Source organism: Rutilus rutilus (assembly GCF_951802725.1).
Source record: "Rutilus rutilus genome assembly, chromosome: 1".
NCBI lineage: Eukaryota > Metazoa > Chordata > Actinopteri > Cypriniformes > Leuciscidae > Rutilus > Rutilus rutilus.
In genome coordinates this window covers 43,925,715-43,944,793 of record NC_140209.1, presented here as the reverse complement: position 1 = coordinate 43,944,793, position 19,079 = coordinate 43,925,715, and the positions used below count along the sequence as shown (strand labels likewise).

Below are 19,079 nucleotides of genomic sequence, written 5' to 3'. Positions count from 1 at the left end.
GTGTGTGTTAAATATGAAGTTCCACAACGGTTCCCCGTTCCTCATTTGAAAACCTCTTTTCTGTACCCCTCTCTTTCTCTTATTCTCTCCCCCATCTCTCTCATCCCCTAACTCTTTCATGGACAGTCTCACAGGGGCAGGGTTGTAACAGAACACTTCTCTCTTTTGTGTCCTTTCTTTTCCTTATCCTTTCATCTTTTTAAACTTTCTGGGGAAATGGGTTTTGGTGGGATGGAAATTTCTGCTAGGTGAAAGAAGGAGAGAGGAGGTGAAAACAAGAGATGGAGAATGAGAGAAGGCAATATACACCTCCTGCTATAAAAACTAAGGGCTGGTTGGCAGTAGATGCTGTAAAAAATAAATAAATAAAAAATCTCCAGAGGAAATTGCTTTTGACAAATTGCCCCCCAATTTCAAGAGCTGGTCTCAAAATTCAACACATTCAGACCCCCACCCCATAAACTGACATGAAATAAATGAGTCTGCTGTCCTCTACTTTTCGTTGCAGTTATTAACAACTTGATGCTTGCATGTGGTGATTAGTTTGGACTTAAACTCAATTAACAAGTTCCTAAGACAGTCTATCCATTGCATTTAAGCAATTTTCCCACTCACTTTTTTGTGTTTTTCCATTATGAGATTGAGAACTCTCTACACCCACCGCCAGCAGATGGTCCTCGTCCTTTTTTTCCTCCACCATAATGTCTTCTTTCACTCTGTCCATTCCTCTTCTTCTAAACCAGCCCTCTTTCACTCCCACTGGCTGTTGTCCCCTCACCGCCTTTCATGAAGATACCTTATCGCACGACTTCAGCACTCAGACCTTCTCGCCGCGGGAATTTTTGCACTCACTTAACGTCCTATTTTAACTTTTTTCTTCAGATTCAGCGTCTCTCCTTTGAAGCTCAAAAGTCGGCGATTTGGTGTCTGACTGCTGGAAAAGTAGAGCTCACGCTCATACACAGTGCAGACGTGCATTATTGCCCTGGTTGTTCACCGCTTGCATGTCCTCCAGAAACTCGCGCGTGAAGACAGACCTGGGGTTAAAAGGCGCGTTTTAAACAGATAACCGTGGAAATACAACTCAACGTGGACCCTGGAAATGATATGGGACACGTCTGCCGTTTCAACTATGTGAATCGAGAGTTATTCTGGAAATTTCGTTGATTTTTGCGTGAGATTGACGGACTGTAGAATCAATGTGGTGTTTGCCGAAGATACATGTGGCTCGAAACTCACCTAAACGGTAGGTGCTACTACGTCAACTATTCGCACGCTTCTGATAACATCTAAAGTGGCGAAATGACAGATGCAGTTTATTTGGGTCCATTTTCGTAACAGCTAATTTACTGTTAAGCAGGTGTTGATCGGAATCGTTGATGACAGGTTGTCGAGTCAGAATTAGTGAATGTAAACGAATCGTTCTTTTGAGTCGAATCTTTATAATAAATCTGATGCAAAATGATTCGTTCACAAAGCGGACAAAATTCAGTACGAGTAGATCGAGTCACTCAGTGAACTCTTTCGATCTTTTTTTATATATTTTATTTTTACTCTCGACCTTTTCTGAGAAAAAAAAGTCCAAACACATTGGTAGCTACACAAATAGCTTTTTTTTATTTATTATTATTAAAACATTCTTTCAGGTGATGTAAATTAATTTCAGTATTTTTATTGGTTAAAATTACTTGTTTTAATGAGCTGAATCATTACTGCAACAATCTGGGACACATAAAATCACAATAAACATTCGTATTAAAAATAGCCTAACTTAAATCGCACTAAAAAAACTGCAATAAACATGCAATTTGTCTGCATATTTACTAAACCGTTTAGAGCATGTAATATGAGACCATCGTGTAGGCTACAGTAAAAAAAAAAAAAAAAATGCTGAATCTTTTTTGAGATGAAATGATTTCTTCGAAAGAACCGATTCATGGAAATTAGATGAACTCCCTATTAGGCTAGTCGGCATTAAAACGATCGTGAGAAGCGCTTCCCCAGGCCTTGAAAGAGATGGATTGAAAACTATTTTGGCGAAAGTCCAAATGTGTTTAACCTCATATTTTTCAACAGCTCGACAAAACTGGAACAGGTTAGTCATCGATGGTGCTCAAGTCTCGTCACTCGCTTGCAGTGTGCGGTAAAACGGAAGCTGCCCGCGTCTACTGTCAATTCAGGTTAACCCAGTGTTTACTTAAGTGTTTACTTTCCGCGGTCAGCAATTCATGTTCACCTTTGTTTACCTGTCTGCCTGCGGATCTGTGGGAAGGAGGTCTGTGAAGTCAGTGCAACATGCTGTTTGAAATACACAGGTGTGTTTTTGCATGTACTTGCAAAATGTGCATGTACTTTCTTTCCTGTGATATATTAAATAACCCATATGAATGATAGATTAAATAACCCTTATCGTTTAATCATTTTGGTATAATCCAATGGAGCAAATGTGAAAAAAAGCAAATGTAAGGACTTATAGGCTACTGTAGTAGGCTTGTAGTTTGTCAGTATCAGTGTGTTTATAATAAAGGTGTTTTGGGTGGGTCCATGCAGCCATAAAAATAATAATTAACGTATGCATGCACATCCTGCCAGTCACCTGCCCAGCTAGCCTATAAAAACAGAAACAAAAACAGAAGCTCACAACCTTTGTTTACAACATGATGAATGTTTACTATTTTCTCACCCCATAACACATCTTGTGTTAGAATAAACCTAAATGTATTCAGTAGGGATCTGAACTGAAGCAGATTAAAATTCTTTCTCTGACAGAAAGACGAAAAAAGCGGATGGAGATCATCAGAGTGTGAGAGTAGTGGAATGTGTCTCGCAGTGTGTGGTAGATGTGTTTAAGCTACTTATTTCTAAACAGCAGCACAGTGCCTGTGATCAGAAACATCTGTACGGTATGCAGATGTTTTTGTTTTTTTTAAATAAATTATTTAAAGAGAAATGATTTCATAAGAAAGAGGAGGGTCAGTAATGTTTGTCTTGGAATAATAGCCCCTATCTGCCAAGATTTTTTTTTTTTTTTTGAGGAAATTTGTGCAGCATCCTTTTAGGAAAGATGGCTTTTCTCCTCTCTCTCTTTTATTTGACTTATTAAATGGGTGAAATCATTTTTGTTTCACAATCTCCTCAAAAAGTTTGTCATTTATAGTTCATAATTTAGTTTTACATGACCACTGGTCTGCCACTGTTCACTTAAGACTTGCGCACATGTTCCACAAATATTTCAGACATGCAATTAGGAAACTGTACAAATGCACTATTTAGTAACATCTGAATAATGTTTAATCCTCTTCCTAATTATTTGACTATGATTGGGCAGGACGGAATATGTGTTCATGTATTCTTCTGTCTGATGAAACAAAATGTGGAAGCTGCAAGCCATTATTGCAGCTCAGTTTCAATAAATGGTATTTTTTTGGTTACAGTAAAAGGTACAGTATTTAGTATACAGTAACTTATTTATGATGTGAAAAGTTAAAAAAAAGTTAAAAAGATACACATTTAATATAAAGTTTATTTGACCCCCTTTACATGGTTTTAAACCTGTGTTCTTGATCCTTTATTTTCTTTTGAATTCTTCATCTCTTCATATGGGAGTTTAGACAGCGTGCTGCGTTGGATGCTTACGGCCGAGTGTATAGGGCGAGTGGGACGATGGGAAAATTCCAAAATCGTCAGACACGTCAAGTCTGAACAGGGGGCTTGTAGAATGTCTATCATGAGTCATGCTTTTGTTCGGATTGGAGAGGATAAATAAAAAAGTCCATACATTTGCAGTAATTGATTTGACAGGCGTGATACTGTGACACCATGAAGTGGCGCTGGACCCTCCGGCTGATTTCCAGTTAAAAATCTTAGAAAGAGGTTATTTATAAATCGGGCTTTCGGTGTGTTAAATGTGTTTTCGGTGGCGTGAAGCTGAGAATAGAAGGTGGGAGAGCCTGAAGTGTTTGTCTAAGGTGGCTTTTGTCTAGAAGATCGCAGATTATGCTTGTCATGGGGGTGGGAGTAGTGTGTTCAGATCAAAGATATGTGTGGATGTGTGTGCACAGGTTCTTGGGAGGCAGAGTGTATAAGATCGGTTTAAACATGCGGGTTCATTGTGTTCAGGAGCTTGACGTTTTCTATGTGAGGGAGGCTCATTTTTGAGCTGCTCGTAAGATGAGGAGAGAAAGTGCAGGGCCACTCTGGATGGCAGAGTTTGTGATGCATGTCATTGCTGCAAATGGAGCGCTCTGAAGAAGTGGTTCTGCATGTCTCCCAGCGTCTACAGATATGCCTCCTGCACGTGTGTGTGCCTGCCTACTGCTTGTGTTCCCGTTCCAAAGCAAACATATGCATCAACCAGCAAGTTTCCTCTCAAGTCACACACGTACACATGCACTACACCCCTTTTTGCATCACAAAAATACTTTTATTTTCACTCGTAAATTCTGTATTAAGTCATTTTTGGACCGATGACAAAACACTCCTTTTTTTGTCTAGATCTTTTGCAGTAAAAATGCAATCCATGCATACATTGACTTGAATGCGTCTTCTATGTTGAGCATGTTTTTAATTTATGAGTTCATATTCATTGATATCTTTGGGGGACATAAAGTCCATAATTGGCTTGGCGAAGTTGGCGTTATCATTCATTATTAGTTTTTAGAGAAAAACCCACATGACTGTGTGTCAAGGTTAACAAGTCTTTTAAAACATAAGATCATTTGACCATTTTATGACAAGGCAAGGTTAGTACATGCTGAAAAATGTCATGTGGCATGATTTCTAAAACCATGATATTTATGAATTAATAATGCATGATTTTTGTGGGGGGAAAACATTTTCTTTTGATAAATCGATTTTAAAATAATGATCATTAAATCATTATTATTAATTATTTTCTAATATATTTTATTGTAGATTAATGTGTGTATATAATCACATACTTTATATTATAAAGGCCACGTGAAACCAACATGGATACAAAGAGTACATTTCTAAGAACCTGACTTGTGTTTTAAATTCGTTTTTTTTTTTCTCTCTCTCGTTTTATGTTCATATTATCTGAACGCAGTCTAAATATTGATTCATTCTTCTATGCACTCGTATATGCGACTTCAGTTTAGCTGTAAACAACATGCTGGGATTTTATTGACACTGTCTCATAATTGAAACAATGCTGAGACAAAGTATGAAGTCCTGTCAGGTGTAAAATGTTTCTGTCATCATTTGCAGTTGTGAAAGAACGAAACTATAAATCTCTTTAAATTTGCATTTAAAAGACGGCAGAGCCTCATTTGTACATAACATAGCAGAACTGTTCTTATGTTTAACGTAAACAGGAAGTCAGCACTTATACAGTAATGCTCCATGTCCCAGCATGCATATGTATGGACTTGGTGGCATTCTTTCCCTGCGTGTGTCCGCAGGCTCAGTTGTGCGTTTTGTGCGAGTGTGTTTGTTTGGCTTGAGTGTTATAAAAAAAACAGTGTCTGAGGTGGGGTGCTGTTATTATGAGTGTCACAAGTGGTGATTTTGCTCTTTACACACTATCTTCCTGTCCACCCACCTTCTTCCTATGAGCCTAATGGTTATGTCTCCTCATACGAATAGTCACTTGACGCTGTGTTGCTGGTCTTACTCACCCTTCATTCTAGTGTGTACCGCCTAGGGAAACCCAGGAGGAGTTTCTCGCTTGAAGTCTCATCACTGACATTCTGAGCATTCTTCTTTTCTTGAACTTTCTTTCTCTCTATATGCCTCTCCCTCCCTCATTTCTCAGCACACATCAACAGGTTTGGTGAGTGATTTACATCTGGTCTTAACATTGGACAGTTTGGCTGCATGCCTCACTGTATCATCAACAAGACGACACACTCTCTGTGCGGTCACTTTTTTTCTTGTTGAATACTTGCTTCTAAATCAATCTTTAGAAGATATGTTTGAGTTTTTGCTGCTGTGAAGAGCATCACAGCTGAGCTTACGTAACTGTGAGCTTAGTATGTAGTTTGCACACATTTTTGTATAAATCTGGTATACATTTGTTTCCATATACAGTACTGTTAAAAAGTTTGGGGTCAGTAAATTAATACTTTTACTCAGCAAGGATGCCTTAAATTAATGAAAAGTGACAGTAAAGACATTTATAATGTTACAAAAGATTTCTATTTCAAATAAATGTTGTAAAATGCTTTCTCTTCATCAAAGAATCCTGAAACAATGCATCACTGTTTCCACAAAAATATTAAGCAGCACAACTGTTTTCAACATTGATTTAAAGGAGAACTCGGTAACTCTAGCGAACTCTACTCACTTCTTCCCTTTTGTTGTCGCATGTTTTCCCCACGAGCTCCCCCTACAGCTGTGGGAGGGTGTATATTTCACAACACGGTCGTAAAAAACTCACTTGCAGCACCCTACTCCCCCTCTCTACCGCTGCTCATGTGCGTTTGTTTTGATCGGAGCAAGCCAACTGTATCGTGTGGAGCTATGTCTACTGAGGTGGGTAATCTGGTAATACATCATACATGCGTGTTTGTTTATGTCAAATTGCCGTAAAGCAATTTGTGTTTCGCGCTCGTTCTCGTTCTCGCTTCTCACGAGACTTCCAATTTCTATCTTGCCGGGACGGTAGTCCCAGAGAATGTCTAATATGGCGAGAAGTTTCACTCTCACTACACTTCCGGCTTCTGAACTGGTTGCAGTTCCACTCTGATTCCATATGAGGGCGCTCACAGGACGAGTGCAGAATGAATGGAGGTCAATGGCGGTATACCCCTCAAAATCCACTTTTCTCAGGATATAATTTTTTGTCTAGTAATTTGAATGTTGTATTCGAAAGGAGATGCAAAGAAATTACACATTGCTGGGTGTTAGATTTTTTAGAGTCACTTATTTGCTTTAAAAAAGTCTTTCAAAATGTCAATGACGTCAGAATGCTGACGTCATTAGCATAATGCTAGCGTGTTATGGGCAACAACAACTCAACCTGTAAGAAATCAAAACGACATAAGTACTCGTTCATTCAACTTTCGACCTAAAACCCATGTTGAACTTGCAAAATCTACAATCACATCTGAGATTTCTCAATGGCAATCGGGTGAAAGAGACAAATTTAGCCGTCTAGCCCCATTGACTCCCATTCATTTTGCACTCATGGCGAGCGCCCCCAGTGGAACTCTGGTGGTACTACAACCAAAATTCGGTACAATAGGGCTTAATAGGGAGTGGACAGGCTCTCCGTAGACGGGCTCTGGTAGTCCCCAAGTTGCAAGGTTGGTTTTCCGCCTGGGAACGCTGGGGGGAGCGGGGAAAGTCACCAATATCACCAGAACAGGTTGTTTAACCATCCAAATGATTTCTAGACAGTTTTATTACGTTAAAAAAGTTACCAAGTTCTCCTTTAAACACCAAATCACATTAGAATGATTTCTGAAGGATCATGTGGCACTGAAGACTGGAAAATTCAGCTTTTCCAACACAGGAATAAACTACAATAGAATACAAAAAAATATATATTACAATAGAAAATAGTTATTGTAATAATATTTCACAATATTACTGTTATTTTTGATCACTTAAATGCAGCCTTTGTGAGCATAAAAGACTGTTAAAATGGAAAAAGTCTTACCGACCTCAAACATTTGAACAGAGTAGAGTATATATTTCGATTGTACAATGAGACAAAAAAGTGCCAATGATGAGACACATTTGATCATTTTGGATGTGGTGGTTTTGCTTCCACCTGGTGGTTGATAGATGTTTGCTTAATGAGTGCTGAAAGCATAAGGAAGAGAGTTTATCATTCATTAGTGAGGTTTTACTCGGACCCCCACTAAATAAGCACATAAATCACTACCACAGGGCCAGTAACCACCCCGGAGCTTGTCTTAGGTAGAAGACTGCTGAACTTTGGCGCTCCTGTCAATAAATAACCCAAATCTCTGAGGTGTATTCCCGCTGTTGCTGAGAGTCATGTTACCGAAGTGTGAACATGGGACAGTCAGGTTAAACATATGGAAAAAAGATGAAGGTAAAGCACGTCAAACAAAAATGTAAAAAAAAAAAAATTAAAAAAAAAAGATAATAAACGACGATCAAATCAAAGCATTTCTTTGAAGCCTGAAATAATGTTAATCTTCAAGTGGAATTTATTCTTTGCCTCATGCAGTAAAGTGGGATCTTTTTTTTTCCCTCAGTCATACTCATAAGCTGTGAAATTTACAACCTTTTCCACGCATACCGGAGTTGTTTGTGGTCTCATGTGAAACTAGACCAGCACCAGACAAACGCTGTTAGTGGCTTGATTTCAAACTGAGCTTTGCCAGACTTTGACTAGCTGGTGACTTCATGTCTGTGCCGACCAACCGGAGCAGGCGATGGTGAAGCATGTTTGCGGCTTCATTCTCTCTCTACACCAAAAATAAGGCAATTTTGCATCTTTTTCCATTGGCTGTTGCCAAAGCAGTAAAGCTATAGTTTTACAGTTTTAGGCTTATTTTACCTTTTTTATTTTTTATGAGCTGGCATTGAGCCGTTCTTTTGAAAGACCGTTTATGCCTTGCAAAAAAAAAAAAAAAAAGTTTGGAAACATTACTATTTTTAATGTTTTTGAAAGAAGTCTCTTATGCTCATTAAGCCTGCATTTATTTGATCAAAAATACAGAAAAATTACAGTAATATTGTTACAATTTTTAATATACTTTCAAATATAATTTATTTATGATGGCAGAGCTGAAGTTTCAGCATCTTTACTCCAGTCTTCAGTGTCTAAATGCATGTTAGATCTCATTGTGAATGATTCATCTGTGCACATGTTTCCCTTTTTTAATCAAAAGTCTTCTCTCTGGTGACATATGCTGGACTTCTCCAATAATTTAATCTGCGTAACCCCGCCCCATTCTTAGATCTGCCTCCATCCAATCAACAACCCATGGATAGAACTAAGTCTCCACTCTACATTTTGTTGTTTATTTTCGATAATCCGTCATACAGTTACAGTCATTGTAATACAGTCGTTATTTTTTACTCTTCACATATCTATGTCATGTTAAACTCCACTGTTTTTCCTCTTTATGCGCTTTCTAATTCTTCCTCTCTTTTTATCAATTTATAGTTGACACGTCTTGGGAGTGATGCACTGGCTTCCCCTGGTTGCCATGGTGATCGCCTCGGCCCTGCCTTTCCCTCAAAATCCTGTCCCCAGGCTTGTAGCCGCGACGATAGAGCCTGGCAGAAACGACAGCAACACCAGCAGCATCCCGACAGCTGAGATCAGCATGCCAACCAACTCATCAATGGACAGCCACTCCCATGATGCTACTTCTCACAACAACTACCACACAGTCGACAAGCAGAGCACGTTTACACACGAGGAGGACCACATACCCGAGGGTAGAGCAAGCCAAGAGAATCTTTTAACAGAAAACATTGTTTTCAATAACACAAAACAGGACTACACAGGTGAAGGCAGGACTACCGGAGCAGATTTCTCCCGGTCGCACGATCACAGGGAATACAAAACAGAAAAAAGTCTGGCCGAAAAAGCCAGTTCCCCAAGCAACAACATTCTCAAGGACTATCAGCTTATACATGAAGAAAACAATATTGAGGCAGAAACTTTTCTTAAAGATGACAGGAACGCAAGAAGTAAACTGAAAGACGGGCCTGTTGAAGGTCCTAAGGTCACTCTGGAGAGCTCTCCAGTGCAGGAACATCTGGATGAAGCTCAAACGGACGGGAGCACCATTGGAAAAGAGTTGGCACAGCCAAATGGAGTGTTTGGAGCGGAACCGGGCTTTAGGATCGACAACCTAGGCCTGCGAGAAGAAGATCAGCTGCTTTTGCTGGACGCTCATCCCCGGGTACTCTTCTCCCCGGCTCTTTCCCCACCCAAACACCCACCTCTGCTCCTAATGCTGGAGTTGGGTTTGCTGGCTGAAGATGTTGAGGACGAGGAAAGCCACACAATGGATGTTACCACACCCAGTAATGGAGGCGACAAAGAGGCATACAGGAACTTACTATTGGGTCTGTCTGATTCTGACGACCACGTTCCAAGCGTCCGCCGCAAACGTCAGGTCGGCAACACGCAAGGTCGCGAGCGCTCCGTATGTGAGGCCGAAAGCGTGTGGGTGACCGACAAGAAGACAGCGGTGGACCTCCGGAGCAAAACCGTCACTATTCTGCAAGAGATCCAGACCCAGACTGGGCCGCTGAAGCAGTACTTCTTCGAAACGAAGTGCCGTAAGCCACTTCAGCAAGGGAACAGTGAAGGGCAGGGGGTGGAGGGGGCGGGCTGCTTTGGGGTGGATAAGAAACACTGGATGAGCAGGTGCGAAACCAAACAGTCATACGTACGTGCGCTCACCTCAGGCGACAACATGAGGATAGGCTGGAGGTGGATCCGTATTGACTCCTCCTGCGTTTGCGTTCTGCTCACTAGAGGAACGTACAACACTGAGAGGAAGTTCGAGAGGGCAAGAGAGCGAGAAGGCAGAAGGTAAAGATAGTTGAACGAAGGACTGACACAGAGTTGAAAGATCATATTGATAAAAGGGACTGTATCTGTTCTGGTTCACATGTTGCTCAAAACCCATACGATTTATTTTTGTTCTTGGAACACAAAAGGAAACAGTGGCCCCAACATTTTTTTGTACACTTTCAGAGTGACTTAATTTAATTGCATTAGATACGTAATATCAAAGCAAGCGGCGGTTTCAGTTTTTTTTAACCAACTGGTCTTGAGGTCATTTTTCATGGAAGTAGGAAGCCAGTTCCCATCAAGTTCACACAGGTATCCTCGCTGAATAACCACCGGGATAGTTGAACAAAGTTTGACCACCATAAAGTGTTCATTTTGAACAATATGGTTATTATTTCATATTTGAAGACCTAACAAAAGTGTGCTTGTGCTTTTTTCATGTATACATTTTTAATTGTGGCTTAAGCATCCAAATAGATTTTGGGGTCACTTTACATTTAGCACATTTCTTCAAAAAAAAAAAACCTGTCTGTTAAGCTCCAAGAAAGCTCTATAAAAGTGCTCAATACAACTTGTGGACTAAATCAAAATCCCTTTTAAGGAAAGTCAGTTTGTCATCCACATTTGCAACACCTCTAGGCAGCTATTTTGATCATGGAAGACCGACCTATCTACTTCAATGGTGAAATAACAAAAAAATCAAAGACCAAACACAATTAATTAACATATTTTAAATCAGCAGTAAAATCTGACATGACCTGTCATATGATGTTTTATTAACAAAGTTCGGGAATTACCCAATCAGCGCAAGAGGAGGCTTATATATAGAGCAGACTTGCCTCTGTTCCATGACAGCTTTTCCAGCATCCCTCCTCCAACCCAACCTCACTCTCGATTATTCCTATCCCAGCCAGGCTTACAGGGGGAGTCCTCTGGGTTGGGGCCAAATTCCGATTTCGAAGCCTCTCCTCGAACAGCACGCCAAATACGCATATTTTATATTATATCTGATTATATGTTAGTGTGAACTCATAAAATAAAGGGTGTTTCTTGTGCTCAAATATCGTTAAAAAACAGGTATGTTTCAGGTTGGTCCTGCCAGTGCACATGTGCAGTCCCAAGTGTGAGTCTCAGATTTCTATGGGAACCTGAGCTTTTAACTGCAGCTTATTCCGCCATGTTGCATGTCACACTTTCTCCTATTCATAGTCATTTGAGTCAACTTGTAAAGCCATGGGATAGGTTTGTGTGAGGATCCGACTGAAATTATCACTAGGTGACTAGGTCATTTTGTGTTTCATGACACATCATCATGCGGGATATGAGGTGATGATGAGTACCTCTACTCTGCTGTCATCCCTCCAGTCCAAATCCACGGCTCACTAGGCCAGTGTGTAAATGTACTCAAACAAGAAAACCTCAATACTGAGATATTTTTTCACTATTCTTTTCATATATTGTGTTACATTTGTTTTATTGTATCTATAGTTTACAGACAATAAGTTATTACTTTTGAGTTAGTATGTAAGCACAAGTACTTGATATTAATATATTTCTTTATAAATGTACAATATGTGAAACATATTCAAATATATGTGTATTTATAACAACCAAAAATGATTGAGGACTTGTGTTTAGTGTCATCAGAATTGCAGATTAAGGCTTTCTCGCGAGTGTCCTTCAAATGCTTGTCCCACAACATGTGCCTCATCATGGTTTTCAGTGTCAGCTACATCTTGGAACAATGGTTCGCCCATGTTCACTCATCCAACATTACAGAAATACAGTCAAAAAATGAGTATTGGATTAAATGAAATGTAGTCCGATTCCCTGGTTACTGTATTAAGAAAGCTATGGAGATCAGTCAACAGGATTTGATTTAATTTTTCACATTGAGTCATTGTAATAAAGTATTATGTAATCTTTGTAAGGTAGAAACTTTTGTATATGACTTTTTTTTTTACAAAGTAGATGGATGAGCGAGAGGGGCTTTAGTAAAATACAAAGTGGAATATATGATTGTAGTTCTATTTGTTTTGTAATAAAAAAAAAAGAAAACAGGAAGCACATCGATTTGCAGTCGTCAGATTCAAATAAACTCACCTCACACACACACACACCCTTTTCAGCAAATTAGCATCTCAAAATCACGAGCACACCGAACTCTAGTACCATTAGGAACACTTTATTTTATTTTGATTTTCATCATTATTATCATTATTGTTTATTTTGCAGACATCATTTTCAAATCGAATCACTGTCATCCTCATCAACAGTAATGGTTTGTTTTTAAATCATAACACAATTTTGTTGTCAAAATTTACACATACAAGTAGCATATTTTAATGACCATGTTTTTAATATTTCATATTTACGCTTTAAACTAGATAAAATTAAATTACAGTCAGAATTATTAAATGAACATGTACATACAATTATTCAATACATACATAAAGAAAATAAATATAGTTATCATAAAAATAAAAAATAAAAATGAAAATACACACATTTTACAAATTGTTCCCCAAGCTCTTAACCTCATATGTTAATGTACACATCGTTTTTATTTTTAACTTCATATTGTCTTATTCCCCGAAAGTTTTAGTTCGTTGTCGTCTTGGTTGTTTGACATGCATCGCAACACAGAAGCTAAACAATTTCTCTCACTTGTTTTCCCCTGACCCTCCCTCCTTCCTTCCTTCCCTCCCTCCCTCCCCGTCCCCCCGTTTCTCCTCCTCGGTTCACCTCTTGTTGTCTTTTATGGCTTGCGTTGTTGGAACGATTCTGTCCGTCAGGACTCATTTCTGCTGGTCACTTGCTTTGTCCGCAAGCATCTTCCCTCTCGCTTCACCTCCCAGTGTTTCTATCTATCCGCCACCACCAGCTTCCCTTTGTTTGCTGACTCGCTCTGCTGATCTTTCATCTTTAATCTGAATGTTTGAAAAGAAAAAGAAAACACCTACTGTAGTAGTAACTGAGCAAGAATTGTGCCCTTTGCAGCCTCGCGTGTAGCTCTCGGTGCGCCTGTCTTTCTCAGCTTGTGCTCGCTCTCCTGATTGAGAAACACATACAGCGAAGTCTTGGCCTCGACTGTGCTCTTTAGTACACTTCCTCTGAACCTCACCGTATGTAAACATCCCTGAAGTCCAGGTTGATTCGCCACAAACATCCTTTGCTCTCGAGAGACTCGAGAGACCAATTGCAGAAAGCCATTCTGAGGAACTAGGGCTGCGGGCAGCGCCATTGAAACGAAGGACGGAAAGACAAGAGAGTTCATCTACAGATGTCCCATCAGCACAGACACAGGAAGTGATAAGAGAGAACGACAGAAAGAAAGATTAAACAGTCATCCGATTCCTCCAACCATCCCATTTCTTACCACTCACTTGTGTCATACATTCTTCATGTCTTTTGTCCTTTTTTGCTCTTTTTCCCCCTCTTTTTCCATCCCTCTTCTGTTATTGCAGAATGGTCAGACCAGTAGAGTTATATTTATAAATGTATATATTCATTGCTTTTTTTCTGCTTATCCCCCCTCCTCCCCGTGAATGAAATGTAAAGCCGGTTCCAGCTCTCTGACAACGGCGCCTCCTGTGTGCGAGAGACAGAATTACAACACATTGTCACGATTTTCTGTACTGAAGTTAAGCCAAGAAAAAGCCTCAACAATGACCAATCCAAGATGGAAACTGCAGACTGTTGCTCATTTTGAGAAGAACTGTGCATTTTAACAAGGATGAGCTGATAGCTGAAAGCTTTATCATACAAGGTGCGTTTGTGAATGACAGGCGTCCGTATCCTACAAAGTTTTGCTGGCACCGTTTCCATGTGGCTGATAACGATTCACACACAACCGCAAACACAGAGCACATGATGAATCACAATAAAAACATAAAAGGCAACATCCTTTCCAAAACAAGTTTAACAACACAAGACATTTAAGGAGCATGCGAAGTATGTAGGAGGGGTCAATCAACTCCATTATGGCCCTGTAAGGAAACCCAACAGAATGCTAAAACTGTTTCTGTCGAACTCGTAAATGAGTGAATTTTTGTGATTTCAGTATGTACAAGTATGAACACAGAAGGTATTCATTGGCAATTACTGGGGGCCCTGCCCACACATGGTCATTAAATACTTCCATTAAATGCTTTTCTGTTCAGTTTTCTAGATTTAGAAAGCCTAAATCTCGTGGGCTACAGCAAGTGAACAATTATTTTTTTATTGTTAATTATATATATGAACTGAAAAAGAAGCTAGCTAGTCATGTCTCACCTTTGCAGTCCCTCAACAGGAGTATGTCCTCACTGAGCCAGACTCTGCCCTTGGAGATGCTGGAGAGACAGAGACAGACCAGTGAGATTTAGTCGTAAAAAACTGTATTCTAAACAGCATTATAAAGCTTTCACTCCTGAACCACTTACTCATAAGGAAACAATGTTCTAACAATGTTTATCTGAGCATCAACACTGTCATAAAGTTACTTTAGAATTAATTGCGGGGATTTCCACAAAGCCTTGTTTATCTTTGAGTCTCTATCCTGGTTATTTTTTCAGTAGCCTTTCCTTTAATAGGTTTTGCCCTTATTTATAGTTTCTTTTCTGAATTACGGTATTATTTCCTCTCTTTTTTTTTTGTTGTTGTTGAGAATTTATTAAAATAGTCTGTTTTATCTACCTACTTAGGGCCTGTTTCCTGGTTACTTAATGTGTTTTCTTTGATTGGATAGCCATCCGATCGTGAAAATTTACTTAAAAATTTTACTCCTCCCAATATGTAAAAAAAAAAAGAATGTGTGAAAGCGTGTTATAGCCAGGTATGACGGCGCTATTGCAACACGGATCGCCACAGATGAGCAGTATCTCTTCAGCAACCTGATGTGCGGACTTTAAAGATCAGATTTATATTAATTTGCGGTGTAGTGTGTAAATGGATTAGTTTTAACAAACTGAATAGCTATCCAATCAGTAAAAACGCATGAAGTGACCAGGTGCAAACATGCCCTTAATCAATCAATCTTATAATATTCAGAGCATCATTCAAAAATGTGACAAAACCTGATGAGCACAGAGGCTTGGCAAAAACCTCCAAAATGATTTAAAAACACTTGTGACATTTCCTGAATCCATTCCCGTCTTTCTCTCCCACTACTTTCTTGTGAATTGGAAGCATAAAAATGACATTATTAAATGAAATTCCAAAAAATGAGGAGGCCGTGCGAGCTCACCATCGCTCTGGACCTTCCTCAGGGTGACCGAGGGGGTAGAGATGGCTGAGGCACGGAAGTTAGCAGGCAAGGTCTCTGAGGAGTCAGAGGTCACCCCCCTCAGATCTTTCTCCCGGAACATCTTCCTCCATGAAGGGGAGCGGGTGAACGTCTTAGTGCCGTCCTAGAGGACGAGAAGGCAGAAGAGAATACCAGCCAGGTCATTTCAATACAAAATACAGTTGAATGTTCAAACTGGCAACGAAATCTAGAAATTACAATGACCCTGTAAGAGGAGTGTCATTATACTAGTGTGTATTTCAGTGGTGGGAGGTAAAGGATGATAAAAAATCCAGCTGTGTTCATGTCCCATGGAGCTCACCTCGTCTGGCCTCCTCTCTGTTCCCATGGCGATGAGGGAGTTATATTCTTTCTCCAGAAGTTGTCGTGCCTGGATGTGGAATAGACATAGTTCACATGTAATCAACCCAGACCGGTCAGGAGTAATGAGTAGTCGCTGCTTTCATCTATGAAGTTCTTATTGTTTTGAGACTTGATGAATCAACAGGTTTTTTTTTTTTTTTCATTCAGTCTGTCCCTACATCTACTGTATAAAGAGACTCCTTGTATAAATATAAAGGCTGTCGATATATAAATATGTCTGCCTTTAAAGTAAAAAAACAAATGGTATAAGATTTTTTTTTTTTTTTATGTTGCAAGCACATTAATGTCAGTACAATTAGCTATGTTTGCATTCAAGTTGCAATTTAATTTAATTTAAGATAATTTTTTTTAATTTCGCACAAAAACAATTTGCAAATAAAAGTAACGCTTTTTTCCCATTTATTTGATTGACTTCTGATGTGCATCTTTATTATTCTGTATGTGTTTTCACAGTTTATGTGCATGCTATCTTATCAAATAGAATGTGTCCATTAAAAAAAAAAAAAAAATTTGGTCATATTCGCATTTTGTACATTTTATTTTCATCCAAAATTCCATCGTTTCCCTCATCCGTGACAGGTTGAACCTGCACATCACACTGTCCTAGACCAATCTTCTGAAGTGTTTTCTATCTTCTTTTGAGATGGGAGATGTTTGATGACGTTTGCATCATTGATAATCATTTTCCTGTTTATTACTGTGAAACCACTTTGAAACCATCTGCATTGTATAAAGAGCTATAGAAGTTGAGCCGACTTGACTTGAAATTGTATAAAGATCTATATATCTGCAAATAGTCTTGTCATTGTACCTGTGTGTTCTGATTGGGTATCTGCAGGAGCAGGGCGAGGTCAGTGTAATCAAAGGTGTCGTCCAGGGCGAGCAGGGCACCATGCACACCGCTCTCAGTCAGATTATCTGCATACTCCTTCAAGCCGATGGACTGCACCCAGCACATCACACGTTCGTTTGACCACACCATCACATCTACAGAGGAAACACAAGGGCTGGACAATTAATAGAATTCCAGGCGGGCGTTAACCACTGATCATTATCAATTTCCATCTTGGGTGATGCTTGTGGATTTCAACTTTTGTTTCAGTTGCTCCTGATTTTTCAGATGGAACTCTTATGGCCACTGCAGATTTGAACACATCTGCTTTTGTTTCAGACAAATTCTTTGTCTCTGTTTTGCATTTTCATGGTTTTCCAGAGGCTTTGCATTTGTTTTGTTGACTCAGCTTCTCCAAACCCAAGTTCAAAGGAAGGAATGCAATCATGCAAACAGTCAAACCATTCCTCCAGAGTCATTTACAGTGCTAATATCATGGTGTCAATATAAGAAACACCCGCACAGCTTCAGATAATGACATACAGTTCTGCTGATTAGTTTACATGCCCATTGCAATATAAACAAGACGTTAATAATATTAACAAGAGGGGTTACATTTTTTATTTAGTACTGTCCTGAATAACCTGTTTCACATTACAGAGGTTAAAAAGTTCATAAAGAGATCGTAAAACGAATCCATATGAATTGAGCGGTTTAGTCCAAATTTTCTGAAGAGACACTTTACTTGACTTGACTTTATATGATGAACAGATTGAATTTATGTTTTTATTCACATAAACATTCATTACCTCACACATCAGTAGTGGTAATGGAAGCTCAAGCATGCTTGCTTGACGTGCGAGAAGCAATGAGGTTAATTCTCGTGTTACGCAGCATGTTTGAGCTTCCTCAAGAACCAATGAGGTTCATTCTCGTGTTACGCAGCACGTTTGAGCTTCAGCAACAACCAATGAGGTTCATTCTCGTGTTACGCAGCACGTTTGAGCTTCCTCAAGAACCAGTGAGGTTTGTTATCGCATGTCAAGCAGGTTCGGTTGAACTTCTGTTTATGTTCGCTGATAAATGTTTAAATATGGATAAAAACCTAAATTAAATTTGTTCATCATATAAAAGTTATCAAGTCTCTTCAGAAAATTTGGCCAATTCACATTAATTAGTTTAATTAGTTCTCTTTATGAACTTTCTTAAACATCAAAGTGGGTTTGGAACGACATCAGGGTGAGGAATTAATGACAGAATTTTCATTTTTGGTTGAACTAACCCTTTAATAGTGCGTGTTGTTACTTGTTACCTATCAACATGTGTTTTTATGTTTTGTGACAGTTGTTCACTAGTTGTAACTGCCCACTGCTCTCTGGAGATTTCCTCCAGGTCCTGCACACTCATTGGTTTTCTAGCCTCTTCTGCATATTTGAACCCTTTCCCAACAGTGACTGTATGATTTTGAGATCCATCTTCTCACACTGAGGGACTCATAGGCCTCATTTACACTGTCAGGGAAATGTGACCCAATTCCAATTTTTTGCTCATATGTGACACAGATCGGATGTGTTCTATGACCGTGTAAACAGGAAAAAAACGCATGCAATCGGATATTTTGAGATCGGTTTCAGGCCTCATTTATATGTGGAAATAAATCAGATATAAATCAGATATGTGCCAATGCGACTATCATGGAAACAGGCAGATCGAATTTTCTGAGGCATTATGCTACTTCTCCGCGGTTTAAAGGGATACTCCACTTTTTTCGGAAATATGCTCATTTAACAACTCCCCCAGAGTTAAACAGTTGAGTTTTACCGTTTTAGAATCCATTCAGCCGAACTCCGGGTCTGACGGTACCACTTTTAGCATAGCTTAGCATAGATCATTGATTCAGACGAGTCCAGTAGCATTTCTTTCAAAATGACCAAAGAGTTTAAATATTTTTCCTATTTAAAACTTGACTCTTCTGTAGTTAAACCGTGTACTAAGATCGACGGAAAATGAAAAGTTGCGATTTTCTAAGCCTATATGGCTAGGAACTACTCTCATTCCAGCGAAATAATCAAGGAACTGTGCGGCCGTACCATGAGTGCAGCAGGCGTAGTGATATGACG

The 19,079-nt window shown here is 39.3% G+C and overlaps 3 protein-coding genes across 7 annotated transcripts in view; 1 reads left to right on the top strand and 2 right to left on the bottom strand.

The window, feature by feature from the left end:
• slc1a9 (solute carrier family 1 member 9) overlaps positions 1–870 on the bottom strand; it is a gene marked incomplete at its 5' end in the record, with an annotated part of 34,688 nt that extends 33,818 nt beyond the window's left edge. Inside the window, one exon of the mRNA XM_084405394.1 lies at positions 616–870. Within this exon, the coding sequence (XP_084261520.1) occupies positions 616–724 (109 nt within the window). The remainder of the gene's footprint in view (positions 1–615) is intronic.
• A 136-nt stretch (positions 871–1,006) lies between these two features.
• On the top strand, positions 1,007–10,989 carry ntf4 (neurotrophin 4). 3 transcript variants are annotated; one of them, XM_084405416.1, is made up of 3 exons: positions 1,163–1,246; positions 2,077–2,315; positions 9,110–10,989. In XM_084405416.1, the coding sequence occupies exon 3, from the start codon at positions 9,129–9,131 to the stop codon at positions 10,497–10,499; it is 1,371 nt and encodes a 456-aa protein (XP_084261542.1). In that variant the 5' UTR covers positions 1,163–1,246; positions 2,077–2,315; positions 9,110–9,128; the 3' UTR covers positions 10,500–10,989. The 3 variants fall into 3 exon arrangements, with proteins under 3 accessions (XP_084261543.1, XP_084261542.1, XP_084261541.1); XM_084405417.1 differs by lacking the exon at positions 2,077–2,315 and having other exon boundaries at positions 1,007–1,246; XM_084405415.1 differs by lacking the exon at positions 1,163–1,246 and having other exon boundaries at positions 1,932–2,315.
• A 2,920-nt stretch (positions 10,990–13,909) lies between these two features.
• ppfia3 (PTPRF interacting protein alpha 3) overlaps positions 13,910–19,079 on the bottom strand; it is a 40,527-nt gene continuing 35,357 nt past the window's right edge. For 2 of the 3 annotated variants that reach the window (XM_084426594.1, XM_084426595.1), the window contains 5 exons: positions 16,939–17,114; positions 16,066–16,134; positions 15,705–15,867; positions 14,753–14,811; positions 13,910–14,068 (listed from right to left, as the gene is read on the bottom strand). In XM_084426594.1, the coding sequence (XP_084282720.1) occupies positions 14,765–14,811; positions 15,705–15,867; positions 16,066–16,134; positions 16,939–17,114 (455 nt within the window). In that variant the 3' untranslated portion in view covers positions 13,910–14,068; positions 14,753–14,764. The remainder of the gene's footprint in view (positions 14,069–14,752; positions 14,812–15,704; positions 15,868–16,065; positions 16,135–16,938; positions 17,115–19,079) is intronic. The other variant, XR_014629465.1, reaches the window with a different exon arrangement.